This window comes from Neofelis nebulosa, chromosome 1 (genome assembly GCF_028018385.1).
Source record: "Neofelis nebulosa isolate mNeoNeb1 chromosome 1, mNeoNeb1.pri, whole genome shotgun sequence".
NCBI classification, from domain to species: domain Eukaryota; kingdom Metazoa; phylum Chordata; class Mammalia; order Carnivora; family Felidae; genus Neofelis; species Neofelis nebulosa.
This window is the reverse complement of record NC_080782.1, coordinates 222134128-222148283: the sequence shown is the minus strand read 5'-3', so window position 1 is coordinate 222148283 and position 14156 is coordinate 222134128. Positions and strand designations below refer to the sequence as shown.

General features: G+C 41.0%; 1 protein-coding gene across 7 annotated transcripts in view; it reads left to right on the top strand.

The window, feature by feature from the left end:
• RCBTB1 (RCC1 and BTB domain containing protein 1) overlaps positions 1–14156 on the top strand; it is a 64304-nt gene that overhangs the window by 37545 nt on the left and 12603 nt on the right. For 6 of the 7 annotated variants that reach the window (XM_058686054.1, XM_058686047.1, XM_058686020.1 and 3 more), the window contains exons 5-9: positions 1720–1886; positions 5129–5287; positions 7942–8049; positions 9137–9279; positions 10242–10432. In XM_058686054.1, the coding sequence (XP_058542037.1) occupies positions 1720–1886; positions 5129–5287; positions 7942–8049; positions 9137–9279; positions 10242–10432 (768 nt within the window). The remainder of the gene's footprint in view (positions 1–1719; positions 1887–5128; positions 5288–7941; positions 8050–9136; positions 9280–10241; positions 10433–14156) is intronic. The other variant, XM_058686064.1, reaches the window with a different exon arrangement.

The following is a 14156-nucleotide window of genomic DNA, read 5'->3' as shown; positions in this document are numbered from 1 at the left end:
GATAGTTCTGTTTTTAGTTTTTTAAGGAACCTCCATACTGTTTTCCAGAGTGGCTGCACCAGCTTGCATTCCCACCAACGATGCAAAAGAGATCCTCTTTCTCTACATCCTTGCCAACATCTTTTGTTGCCTGAGTTGTTCATGTTAGCCATTCTGACAGGTGTGAGGTGGTATCGCATTGTGGTTTTGATTTGTATTTCCCTGATGATGAGTGATGTTGAGCATTTTTCATGTGTCACTTGGCCATCTGGATGTCTTCTTTGGAGAAGTGTCTCATCACCAAATGACATAGCTTTTATTTCTTTATGCAATTGGTTTATTCTAGAACTCCAGTTTCATTCCACGGGTTTTTCTGTCTTTGACCTAGTATTAATCTTTGTTTTAGGCATTTTTTATAGGTTTTAATAACTGGTAGAGCTGTCTTCTTGCTTCTTTTCTTGGAGTTTTTCTGTTCTCATTTGTTCTTCCCAATGAACTTTCTAATCAGTTTGTTTAGCTCCAAAAAGTAACTTATCATTTCATTCCTTTTATTTTAAATTTACCAATTTACACAGGGAAAGCTAGTACCTTTATGATACTGAGTTTTATTATCCGAGAACAAGGTATGTATTTCTATTTGTTCAAGTCTATTTTCCTGTCTCTTAGGAATGAAAACACTCCTAGGTTTGGACATTTCTATCGCCTGATATAACTTTACCGTGATATTGTGGATCTTCTTTAGGTATTACGCTTTTTCAATCTATGGCCTCATCCTTCTTAGGATGAAATTTCCCATTTATGGTTTCTGTCTTAATTTCTGTAATAGGGAAGACCTCTTGTGAGCCACACATAATCAAATTCTAGATTAGATAATCAGAAACCTCCTTAATTATGAGTACCTTTCCCCTGGTTGCTCAGGGACCATTTCAGTGAGTTAGCAGCCTCATGGTAACACTTGGATTCCTGCTGTTGCTCTCAGATACCATTATTTCCAGGTCTAGATTGTCCTTAACAGGTCAGGATGTTTTACTACCATGGGAAAGACATGAAAAGAGTGTATAACTTGGGGGTATCTACTCTTGATACTTAGGCATGCTATGTGAGGAAATGCATGAAACATTGGTACTTCTACAGAGGACACAAAACCGAAAAGTTACTTCTGTCAGAATCCCAAAAAGATAAAGTCATTAGAGAGAAATTGAGCCAGATTTGATGCCAGTAATAGTCTGTTTGAGAGAAGCTTTTGGATTTTTGTATGTAGTATATACAAAAAGTAGACCTCTTTTCCTCTGTACTTTGTGAGGGAGAGTCTCTCTCACTCTCTCACAGACACACACACGAATGGTTCCCTGATTTTTGGCAAAATGATAGTGAAGATTAGTGTTAAGCTTTCTTATGTCTTCTACTTTTTGCTTGGTACCTGACACAGAAACCACTGAGATGAATCAGTGTGTTCAGAAAGCCTAATTTTTGTATATGTAAACTGACTTTTGACCATAAAGCTGATCTTATTTCTTTGCTTGTATTAAGTCCTTGCTTGAATGATTTTACATTTGTCTATCCTGTTTTCTCATTTGTCCTTCTTTCCTTTACCCCCCATCAGTGGTTACTCTATAGGGAGAAGGAGGCAATGGAAGGAAACGAAGGTTGGAGAATGAGTTGTGTAAAGTCTGGGAAAGAAAGTACAGGGGTTACCATTCCTTCTTGAGTTGATTCTTTGTGTGTGGCCGTCTTGTATAGATGGAGTTGTTTATGCCTGGGGCCACAATGGATATAGCCAGCTTGGGAATGGGACGACCAACCAAGGCATTGCTCCCATCCAAGTCTGTACCAATCTCTTGATCAAGCAAGTGGTTGAAGTAGCTTGTGGCTCACACCATTCAATGGCTCTGGCAGCTGATGGAGAGGTAAGTGCCCTGCTTTTATTCTTTTTTTTTTTTTTAAACATTTATTCATTTTTTGATAGAGACAGAGCGTGAGTGGCGGAGGGGCAGAGAGAGAGGGAGACACAGAATCTGAAGCAGGCTCCCGGCTCTGAGCCATCATCACAGAGCCCAACTCAGGGTTCAAACTCACGGACTGTGAGATCATGACCTGAGCTGAAGTCGGACGCTTAACCGACTGAGCCACCCAGGCGCCCCTATTCTTTATTTTTAAATTGTGGTAAAATACACATAATATAAAATTTGCTGTCCTAGCCATTTTTAAGAATTGTGGAAACCAGACCTCAGGATTTGTGAGGACTGCTTTCTGCGGTGGCTCTGTCATCTGCCTGGATTATTGCCATGGTCTCTTTAACCACTTAAATGGTTAGGATGGCAAATTATATATGTATATATTTTTATATCCATTGTGATTTATTGAATGTCAGTTCAGTAACATTAAGTACATTGTTATGTAGCCCTCACCACCAGCCATCTTCAGAACTCTTTATTTTGCAAAGCTGAAGCTGTACCTCCTGAATGGTGACTCTCGACTCCCAGCACCTTGTGACCACCGTTCTGTCTTCTGTCTCCATGAGTGACTACTCTAGGGACTTCATATGAGTGGAATCATACGGTGTTTGTCTGGTTATGACTGCCTTTATTTCACTGGGCATAATGTCCTCAGGGTTCATCCATGTTGTAGCACGTGACAGAACTTCCTTCATTCTTAAGACTGAATAATAATCCCATTGTGTGTATATGCCATATTTTGTTTGTTCATCCGTTGGATATTTGGGTTGTTACCAACTTCTGGCTATTGTGAAAGTGCCTTGCTTTTAAAAAAATAAAATCATGACCATATTTGTATTTGGTATAGTGTAAACTTAGCAGCCCTGTGCACAGCTAAAAACATGTGGGGACACACTCTTTTTCTGTGTGATCAGGGCCACTCTTTCGATAACAGATTTCAGCCTCAAGGCAGTTGAGTCCCCTGCTCTTCGCTAAGACGACAAATCAGATGTGTATGACAGTGTTCTGTACTTTTGTTTTTTTTAATGACCCCCATCAGTTAAGGTCTGTTTTGTTTTCAGTAATAGTAATGATGTCATAGAAAATAACTTTACCAACATTCCAGTAGGTGCTGTACCCCACCAAGTTAAGGTTGCTCATCTTATTGATTCTACCTTCTAATCTTTCATCTCATTTTGTTTCTATTCATCTATGTAACCATAGGTCAGATCTTGCTATCTGCCTGGGCTATTGCCATGGTCTCTTTTGTTCCATAGCATTTTATTTTTATCTTATTTTATTTTATATTTTAGTTCATTTCATTTCATTTATTTTTAGAGAAAGAGAGCATGAGCGGGGGAGAGGGGCAGAGGGAGAGGGAGAGAGAGAGAGAGAATGAACGAATGAATGAATCTTAAGCAGGCTCCACGTTTAGCATGGAGCCCAATGTGGGGCTTGATCCCATGAACCATGAGATCATGACCTGAGCCAAAATCAAGAGCTGGACACTCAACCGACTGAGCCACCCAGGCACACCATCTGTTTTATTCCATAGCTTTTTGATTGGTCTACCTGTCAAGTATCACCTCTGTGCCCCCTGTGATTTCTGAAACAGAGATCATATTGTTCTCTTGTTTAGAATCCCTCAGTGTTAACAGTGATTTTACTATGTAGGACAGGGTATGGGTGAAGAAACCAGAGAAGCGGAGGGAGATAAAGGTTTCATGGCTAGGCTAGGATGTGCTAGACCTATGCCTAGCACCCAGGTCTTAGGCCCCAAATCCACTGTTTGCTAGTCTGTTTTTAGTTAGTGGAACCCCAGTCCCCGTTTTTAAAATGAAAGGCAGCTGCATTACAAGGGAGCTTGGGATATTTGAGAAGTGCCAGAAGAATGGTTGGTTAAAATTAGAATTCCCTAATTTGTACAGCCTGGATTCCTTGTTTATTTTAACTGTAAGTATATGTTACTTTGGATAATTGTGCTAAATATTTGCATTATTGTTCTAGATATTCCTGTGAATCCACTTTGAGGAAGTTTTGCAGTTATTTCTTTGTTATTTCTTTGTGAAATGAACCTATAGTGCATATGCTTTTAAACCCCAGCTGTAGGTTTTATTATTGTCGCCTGGGGCAGTATCAGACAGGTGAGGGGAGACAGGAAGTGAGACACAAGAAAGAATCATGGAAGCCACACCTCATGATGTGTGAGGACCACTTCCTGCAGACAAATGAAAGGGATGGGTCCTTAGAAATTCTTCTAGTCTTGGAGGAAGTAATTGCCTGGGCTGCCAGCATCCCCTCCCCTAATTCTCTCTGGTCACACTTTTGTTTGATAGGGTCAGTTGGTAATTAACTTGAGGTGGTTTTTTGTTTTTCATCTCTGTTACTAGATTTTAAGAAGCTCAAAGCTCTATTTGTGTCTCTAGAATTCTGGTTTTCACACCATGGCAAATCACAGGCAGGATGCATTTGAGGAGGGGAGCTGCTTGGAGCTGACAGGCATCAAATGAGAACTGAGAGACAATAGAACCAAGAATAAGCTAACAACCTGGTGTCATCTCCATAGGGACAAACATCTCTTTAGTACTTGTGAGCCTTACCGTATTATGACAGACACGTAACTGTGATTGATAATTTTAATTGTGATGGTTGTGACTCATCAGGAAAGGTTATATAATGTTCAGTATTGATGATTAGTGAGACAGGGAAAAAGCATCTTACAATTTTGAAAGCTTTTTGTGGAGGAAAAGAAAAAAAAGAACATCTGTGCCCAAAGAGTTAGGCACATTTTTCATATCACTGCTGCTTTGTGGTATGTACTTTATTTCCTGTTGATGGCAGATTACAAAATCATGTATGGCTGCTATAATTACAGAGGCAGTGTAGCATAGTGGTTAAGAGCACAGCTAGACCTTCTTGGGTTCGGATTCCACGTTTACTACTTATTGGTTGTAGAACCTGAAGCAAGTCACTTAACCTCTGTTTCTATTTCCATATATAAAATGGGGGTGAAATAGTATCTACCTCAGGGTCACCCTACAGGATTACTATAGGAATTAAATAAGCTAACACATGGAAAGCATTTAGAGCCATGTAGCACATTGTAAATATTCATTAAGTGGGTTTATTTTTATTTCATGATTACTTACGTGCGTCACAGCTAGAATTTTCACCCTAATGCTAATAATTCTTTCTTTTTCCCATGTCTTGTATAGGTATTTGCTTGGGGGTATAACAACTGTGGCCAGGTCGGATCAGGATCTACAACAAATCAACCAACTCCTCGAAAAGTTACAAACTGTTTACATATTAAGAGGGTGGTTGGCATTGCCTGTGGTCAGACCTCATCCATGGCTGTTCTGGACAATGGGGAGGTGAGCTGTCTCTGTACTCTCCCTTCTCCTCACCTCACCTGTCTCACTGAAGTACCTTTTCCTTCTTGAGCATGTATGAGATCATGGAAGGAAGAGTGCTTTGTTTCTAGAGTTTCACTGATAGTTAACTGGTTTCTGATGGAGGAATATCTGGAGGGTGTTTGCTCCTCACTGTGAATTTTCAGATGCCAAGATTGATCTGCAAGTAAGGATTCCAATGTGTCTAAAATTTATTTATTTTTTTTTGTGAGATCCAAATAGTCTAATGTTCGTAGGTATTTGTGATTTAATGTAATAAAGAGTTTGACACTAGTTCTTTCATCCAATGAAAAAATCAGGTGTGCAGTCTTTAAAGGTAACTGATGATTTTTAAAAAGTTTACATATTTTGAGAGAGAGCGCATCGCAGGAGGGGCAAAGAGAGGGAAAGAGAATCCGAGTTTTTTCTTGTGATGAGAACTTTTGAGATTATTAGGAACTTTCAGATATGGAATACAGTATTACAACTGTAGTCATCATGCTGTACATTATGTCCCCATGACTTACTTATTTTATAACTGGAAGTCTGTACCTTTTGAGCCCTTTTACCCATTTTGTTCAACCCCCAGCCCCCACCTCTGGAAATCAATCCATTCTCTGTATGTATGAGCTTGGTGTGTGTGTGTGTGTGTGTGTGTGTGTGTGTGTGTGTGTGTGTGTGTGTGTGTGTAATTGAAATACAGGATGCACAGTGTTCCATTAGTTTCAGTCATGTTTGTCATGCCATGTTTACCAGAGTGTTAACTGGCTTTTTTCATCAATCCTGTTGTCATCTTTGATGACTTTAGAATTTCTTGGGCTAGTCATCAGACTGCTCCATCCTGGTATTCTTTACTTGTTTATTTTTAAAAATATACTTAATCCTAAAATTATTATCATGTGGTTATTTTCACAAAGGAAAGCAAATGAAGCATGTAAAATAAAAAGTGAATACCTTTTCTCCAGCCTTGTTAATAGTTGGATGTATATCCTTTTGAACTTTTCTCTATAAAACAATTATATATGGGTGAATATAATTATCCTTTATAAAAAATAGGATTATTATAGGTACTGCTTTTTTCCGCTATTCTGCACCTTTCCTGCTTAACAACACATACGGTTACCTGAATCTATTATCAGACCATTTATAGCTGTTCTCCATTATAATGGCTCCTTACTTTTCCTTGTCTGGATCACCCACAGCTGAAACTCTACTGATGGAAATTTCAGTTGTTTCTAAATTTTTGCTGTTATAAACATTGCAGCACTGAGTTTCTGTGTTACTGTGTGTGTGTGTGTGTGTGTGTATCTTTTGTACATTTATGTAAGTAATCTATAGAATAAGTTCCCAAGAATAAGATTTCTGGGTTAGGGTGTACGCCATTAACTTTTTTGATAGCTGTGGTCAAATTTCTCTGCAGAAAGTTAAAACCTTTTGCACTTAACGACATGGAAAGTGCATTTCACCGTCTCTTGCTAGTACCCTAAATTCTATATCCCTCTTTCCCCTCTGTCACATTGCTCTGAAAAACCCCATCTTTGACTCCATGAGACACCTCAGGTTTCTCGTTTGACCAGACCTTTAGTCTGTTCCTGCTCAGTGCTTTTTCCTGTGTCCCACACTTGCTTGTTCTAAACCTTCACCACCGCTGGCAAACCTCTGTCCAGCTCGACTACTTTCAGCTGATGACTCCCCTCTCCAGATATCTAAGACATTGTGTTATGTCTTCTTAACCTCTTTCCTGTCCATTCCCTCTCTCTTGGTCCCACTGTCACTGCCTTAGTTTCGACCCTTGTCTGAGCTCATTTGCTACTGAATGGCTGTCCTGCCTGTAGTCTCATCTAATCTGTTCACCTTTATGTGCCGCCAGCAGGATCTTTCCAAGATGTGAATATGAATCTGTTTTGAAATATTTCTGTGGGAGACCCTTACATGCATTCTACTTTTCCCTCGTGTGTGTTTTGGCACTTTATCCCTTTAGCCCTTACTTTTCCTTCTAGTCTTTTGTCCTGCCACTGTGCTGGATGTGTCCCAGCAGACCACCTCCTCATTTTCAGAACCTGCTTCCAGCGCATTCTCTGCCCTCTCCTTGGAATACTTTACTCCCATTTATTATCCTTCAGCCATGCTCAAATCTCTGCTCTCTGAAAAGTCTTTCCTAAATTTTCTTCCTGTAGCTAAGTCCTTTCTCTTCTCTGCTCCTGTAGTGCCTTGATTGTATCTCTAGAATAGCACTCGCCTCCTGGCTGCAAAAAGTTTGCACGTGTCCATCTTTCCTGTTAAACTGCGACCAAAAACTTACTCCTAGTGCCTTTTATCATGTCCTGACATACAAAGGGTGCTTAATAATTGTTAAGCAGCATCAACTTCCTCGTGTGTAAAGCAAGAATAAATGACTTGCCCAAGGCTATCCAACCAATAAGGTATGGAGGAGGAACTGATGCCAAATTCTGTTATCCCCCCCCCCCCCCCCCCCGCAAATAATCTTCCATTTGGAGATCCCCAGTAGGATCACATAGAGTAGGAATATGGGCGTTTGGAAGTGAAAAATTACTTGATTTGTTTTGGTGGACGGCATTTTTGTATCTTCCTTCTTACTGTTTTAAAAGCCTCTTGTCTCCCTTTCTCTCTCTAAGGTGTATGGCTGGGGTTACAATGGCAATGGTCAGCTAGGCTTGGGAAACAATGGCAATCAGTTGACCCCTGTGAGAGTGGCAGCTTTGCACAGCGTGTGTGTGAACCAGGTACGTGTGGTGGGCTTCACTGCTGCTCCCGTGTAGCTCCCCTGCTCCGACTCGGAGAAACACTGGACGTTTACCCTTTAGTAGATGCTTTCAGACAATGCCGTATGCCTTCATCCTTCACATTTGAAATTCTGTCTTTCCTAAATTCTCATGATGAGAAGGAACACCATGCTGGTGACACATCAGTCTTGGCAAGTAAAAAAAAAAAAAAACTATTGGGGCTCCTGGGGGGCTCAGTCGGTTAAGCATCCGACTTCGGCTCAGGTCATGATCTCGCGGTCCGTGAGTTCGAGCCCCGCGTCAGGCTCTGTGCTGACGGCTCAGAGCCTGGAGCCTGCTTCAGATTCTGTGTCTCCCTCTCTCTCTGACCCTCCCCCTTCATGCTCTCTCTCTCTCTTAAAAAAAAAAAAAAAATTAAGAAAAAAACTATTGGAAAAGTCCAATAGTCTCAATATTTGTTTTTGTTTTTGTTTTTGTTTTTTTAATGTTTTGTTTATTTTATTTTTTTAAATTTTTTTTAACGTTTTTTAATTTATTTTGAGACAGGGAGAGACAGAGCATGAACAGGGGAGGGTCAGAGAGAGGGAGACACAGAATCCGAAACAGGCTCCAGGCTCTGAGCGGTCAGCACAGAGCCCGACGCGGGGCTCGAACTCACGGACTGCGAGATCATGACCTGAGCCAAAGTCGGCTGCTTAACCGACTGAGCCACCCAGGCGCCCCTGTTTTGTTTATTTTAGAGAGAGAGACATAGTGTGAGCAGGGGAGGAGCAAAGAGAGAGAGAGGGAGACACAGAATCCGAAGCAGGCTCCGGGCTCTGAGCTGTCAGCCCAGAGCCTGACGCAGGGCTCGAACTCACGGACCGTGAGATCATGAGCTGAGCCGAAGTCAGATGCTTAACCAACTGAGTCACCCAGATGCCTCAATTTTTGGCTCTTCTAATGCTTTTTTAATGTTCCAGAGAATGTCAGTCCACACCTGATGATGAGTTGACATTCTGCAGAAGCTGGCTGTAATCTTTAAGTAGATGTTTTCCCTGCCCTTCCTGTTTTCCTGTTTATGGTAACCATTTAAATTTACTTGCAGATTGTCTGCGGCTATGCACACACTCTAGCACTAACAGATGAGGGCTTGCTCTATGCCTGGGGAGCTAACACGTATGGGCAGCTGGGAACTGGCAATAAAAATAACCTGCTAAGCCCAGCACACATCATGGTGGAGAAAGAAAGGTAACTTGGCTGTACCATGTGTCGGGACTATGTGTGTGTTTTTGGATTTGGGATTCTGTGTGCTGGAGCTACGGTGTTTGGCTTTGTCACGCTTCTGTTTATTAATATTGTCATTTTGAACAAATGGACATGCGGTTGATAGGATTCTCATGTGGCTTCCTAAAATAACCTCCTGTGATTGATAGGCATTAATGCATCTTGATATAATTCTCACATTTCCTGTGGCTCATTTAGTAGGGAAGTAAAATGGGGTCTGTCGCCATGTAGAAATTGAGTGTAGTGTAGACTTTTCCTTTGAGCCAACTAAAACAACTTTTAAATCTGCTTTTGAAAGGAGATTTTCTGTTTAAATATTGATTTGATTTAATGTGTCTCACTAGAATAGATGCTTTGTTTGTTCAGCCAAATCTTGAGGTCTTACCCACCAAGCTTTAGAGTGTTGACTTGTGATTGCAGGACTGTGCCTAAGAAGCCTACTGAGAAATGTGTTTGGCTTGATGTCCATTTGGATAAGGGTGTGTAGAGTCCATTACCCCAAGGCCATCGCTTATTTAGAGGCTGTGAGAAGAAGTTGTGTCAAGGAGGTTGTTATATTGAAGGCAGTGTTTTGTTCTTATTTTTTTCATACTGTCTAAGCCCCCAGAACTGTCAAGACAGTTTCTCTCTGTCCACTTTCCTCATTTACTTTGGTTTCGAGTCCCTTTTTCCAAGTTTTCCTAAACAGTATGTATTATTTATCCTAATTCAGATTGAGGTCAGGATGAGAAGTGGGTTGATAAGCAAGGGAAAAACACAATACCCTTGCTGTGATCTTTTGGTTCTGTCCATATGACTTGAAGCTAATGTCCCTCAGTCCTGGGCTGTTTTTTGCAGCGTTGTAAGCATGGCCTTTTTATCTGCCTTGTGTCCTGTGCTGTAGGCTTCTATGATAAATTACATGCATTTTTCTTAAAACATTTCAGGGTAGTAGAGATTGCGGCCTGCCACTCGGCCCACACGTCAGCTGCCAAGACCCAGGGCGGGCACGTGTACATGTGGGGCCAGTGCCGGGGCCAGTCCGTGATCCTGCCTCACCTCACGCACTTCTCCTGCACCGACGACGTGTTCGCCTGCTTCGCCACTCCTGCTGTCTCTTGGCGCCTCCTGTCTGTAGGTAAGAAAGCTCAGGGCTACTTTTTTTTCTTTTTTTTATGTTTATTTATTTGAAAGAGAACGTGTGCAGGGGTAGGGCAGAGAGAGAGAGGGAGAGAGAGAATCCTCTGACAGCACAGAGCCCGATGCGGGGCTTGAACTCAAACCACGAGATCATGACCTGAGCTGAAGTCAAGAGTCAGACGCTTAACCAACTGAGCCACCCAGGTGCCCCTTTCATTTTAATCGAGGTGAAATTTATGTTCATAAAATTCACCATTTGAGGGTGTACAATTCAGAGGCATTTAGTACGTTCATAGTGTTGTGCAGCCACCATTTGTATCAAGTTCTGGAATGTTTTCATCACTCTGAAAGAAAACCCTGTACCTGTTTTGCAGTCACTCCCCATTCTCCTTTCTCCAGCCCTGGCAATCACATACTTTGCTTTTAGTTTCTATGGATTTACCTATCCTGGATATTTCATATAAAGGAAATCAGTGTGTCACCTTTTGTGTCTAGCTGCTTTTATGTAATGTTTTTGAGGCTTAACCATGTTGTAGTATATATATTAGTACTCCATTCCTTTTTATGGCTGAATAATATTCTGTTGTATGTATAGACCGCATTTTTTTAATCCATGCATCTGTTGATGGATGTTTGGATGGTTTCCACCTTTAGGCTATTAAGAATAGTGCCATAATAAACATTTGTGTACAGATATTTGAGTAACCTGTTTTTAAGTGCTTTTGTTATACTAAATTTATTACATAATTGAATATGAACCAGAATGAACTTAAAAAAATTAAAAACTCGTAATTTATTTATTTATTTATTTTCAATATATGAAGTTTATTGTCAAATTGGTTTCCATTCAACACCCAGTGCTCATCCCAAAAGGTGCCCTCCTCAATACCCATCACCCACCCTCCCCTCCTTCCCACCCCCTTCCCACCCCCCATCAACCCTCAGTTTGTTTGTTTGTTTTTTTTTTTTTTTTTTTTTATTTATTTTTGGGACAGAGAGAGACAGAGCATGAACGGGGGAGGGGCAGAGAGAGAGGGAGACACAGAATCGGAAACAGGCTCCAGGCTCCGAGCCGTCAGCCCAGAGCCTGACGCGGGGCTCGAACTCACGGACCGCGAGATCGTGACCTGGCTGAAGTCGGACGCTTAACCGACTGCGCCACCCAGGCGCCCCTGTTCTCAGTTTTTAAGAGTCTCTTATGCTTTGGCTGTCTTCCACTCTAGCCTCTTTTTTTTTTTTTTTTTTCCTTTTTTTCCTTCCCCTCCTCCATGGGTAAAAACTCGTAATTTAAAGGGTGACATGTTAACTCCACTTTCTTTCTCACTTTGTCTTTCAACCAGTCTCAAATACTTTTATTTCAGAAGGGCACAAAAACCGAGCTATTGCAAAGGGTACTGGAATTTAGGGTGATCTTTGGTTACATAATCTGTCCCTTTTCTAAATATTGTCTTCAGGCGTCCATTGATGGAAAAATGGTAAGGTGTCAGAAGGCTGAGTAGCCATTAACAAGATGGGTTTAATCTCTTTTTCTTTTATCTTGTTCATTTCTGCATTTTTTGGGATGTATTTCTTCTAAGTTATTCTTCGTATGCAGAGGAAATAAGTGGATCATGATGGCCCCTGTGCTTGGAAATTAATGTAGCTCTTGTCAACTGTGGGGTGTGGGTTGCTTAGCAGTTGATATTAAAGACCAGTCTTGTAGTATGTGTCATGCTCGGGTGTATTAGCCAGCTGGCCGGGGCTGTCCCATCATCAGGTGACCAGTGTTTGTGCTCACGGGGGCAAAGAGTATGTTTAGAAAGAGTTAAGCTGCTGCTCAATTTAATGTGAAATAAACATTTCCAGTTTTTTAACTATAATACAATATTTTTTTGCAGTGAATGTTGTGATTAGAAAATATTTAATTCACAGAATGGGACTGTTTAGCCAGAACTACACATAGGTATAGCATGGACAGCCAAACACTATGTACATCTTCAGATTCCCAAGTGCTACTTAACCTGGACCCGTTCATAAAAGGCTTCTCCAGGTACTTGCCTCTCAGAAGTCTAATCCCGAGAAGACATCCTTTTCAGAAGAAAAGTTGTAACGTTTTTTAATGTTAAGTTTGGAAAAAATAAGATTCAGAATATCTCGTAGAGGACTTCTTACCACCTGCTAAAAGTCAGAAGGGTTTTCTCTTTCAGTTTATGATCTCAGCTGAGCGTTAGGAAGAAAGATGGTGAAATCACACCTCGGAAGAATACTTCTTCTCTAAAGGGAGTTGTTATACTTGTCAGAAACCAAAATGGGGAAAAGGGTTACTTCAACCCTCAGGACTGATGGCAGAAGTGGAGGCACCAATCAAAGCTGTTTTGCGGACGGGTGGGGTAGCAGTCTGGGTTCCTGGACTCCTTACCCATCTGAGTCATTTCCTTTCTTCTGTTTGCCAGAGATCCAGGTTACAGGGTGAGGGGAAAGCCTGACTTTTGAGAGATTGCCCACTTTCTGCCAGAGCCAAGAGAGCTCTGTGTTATGGGAGTTCCAGGGAGGGCTTGGGTGAATGCTATTTCCTGGGGAGGTTCTCATAATAAAGCTCAGGGATGAGCTTACTTGTTAAGTTTCAGCCTAGGTTTTAACAGGTGTCCCTCTAAGAGCAGCAGGCTGCTGAGAGACACAGCTCAGTTCTTTGATGGAGTCCCGTTCTCATCTCATGGTAGAAACCTGTCTCCTGTGTTGACAGCATCTGCGTTCAGTGCCAGTGACCTCTGGAATTTTCTTTGTTTTCCTGTTAGCTGCCTTTTACTGGTTTTCCTTTGTCCACACATAGCACAGGAAGGTGTTACATAATTTGTACAAGTGCCTTTACTTTTCTTCATAAGGACGTAGTTCTTCTTACATATAACAGTTCTTATCAGGCAATGTGATCATGTTTTTGTAAAACTGTTCCCTTTGAGTATACATTGTTACTAAGTAAATTTGCTCTGTTTTTAGATAGCGTGTAAGGATTATTTGTACATTAATATTTAGGGCTAATAGGGATGTTTAGATTCCACATACCTAGGAAAAAGGGTTTTTCTGCATAAGAACATGACTGCTTAGCATTACTACTTTAGTGGTAAGTTTGTTTCTTGACGCTCCTGGAGTTGAATTTACCAACCCCTTGAAACTACCCCAAAGCAGAGCAAAGGTGTTTTCAGTGTTTCAGTCAAGGAGAATTGATAAATTCTTAGCCCTGGAAGAGAACCACTCAAGTTTTTTTCTTTTCTTTTTTTTTTTTTAATTAATTTTTAAATTTACATCCAAGTTACTTGGCATATAGTGCAACAATGATTTCAGGAGTAGCTTTCAGGGATTCATCCCCTACATGTTAATACCCAGTGCTCATCCCAACAAGTGTCTTCCTTAATGCCCCTTGCCCATTTAGCTCATCCCCCAATCCACAACCCTCCAGCAAACCCTCTGTTCTCTGTATTTAAGAGTCTCTTATATTTTATCCCACTCCCTGTTTTTGTATTACTTTTGCCTCCCTTCCCTTAATGTTCATCTGTTTTGTATCTTAAATTCCACATGAGTGAAGTTACATATTTGTCTTTCTTTGACTAATTTCGCTTAGCATAATACCCTCCAGTTCCATCCACGTAGTTGCAAATGACAGTATTTCATTCTTTTTGATTGTTGAGTAATACTCCATTGTGTATATATACACCACATCCTCTTTATCCATTCATCCATCAATAGAC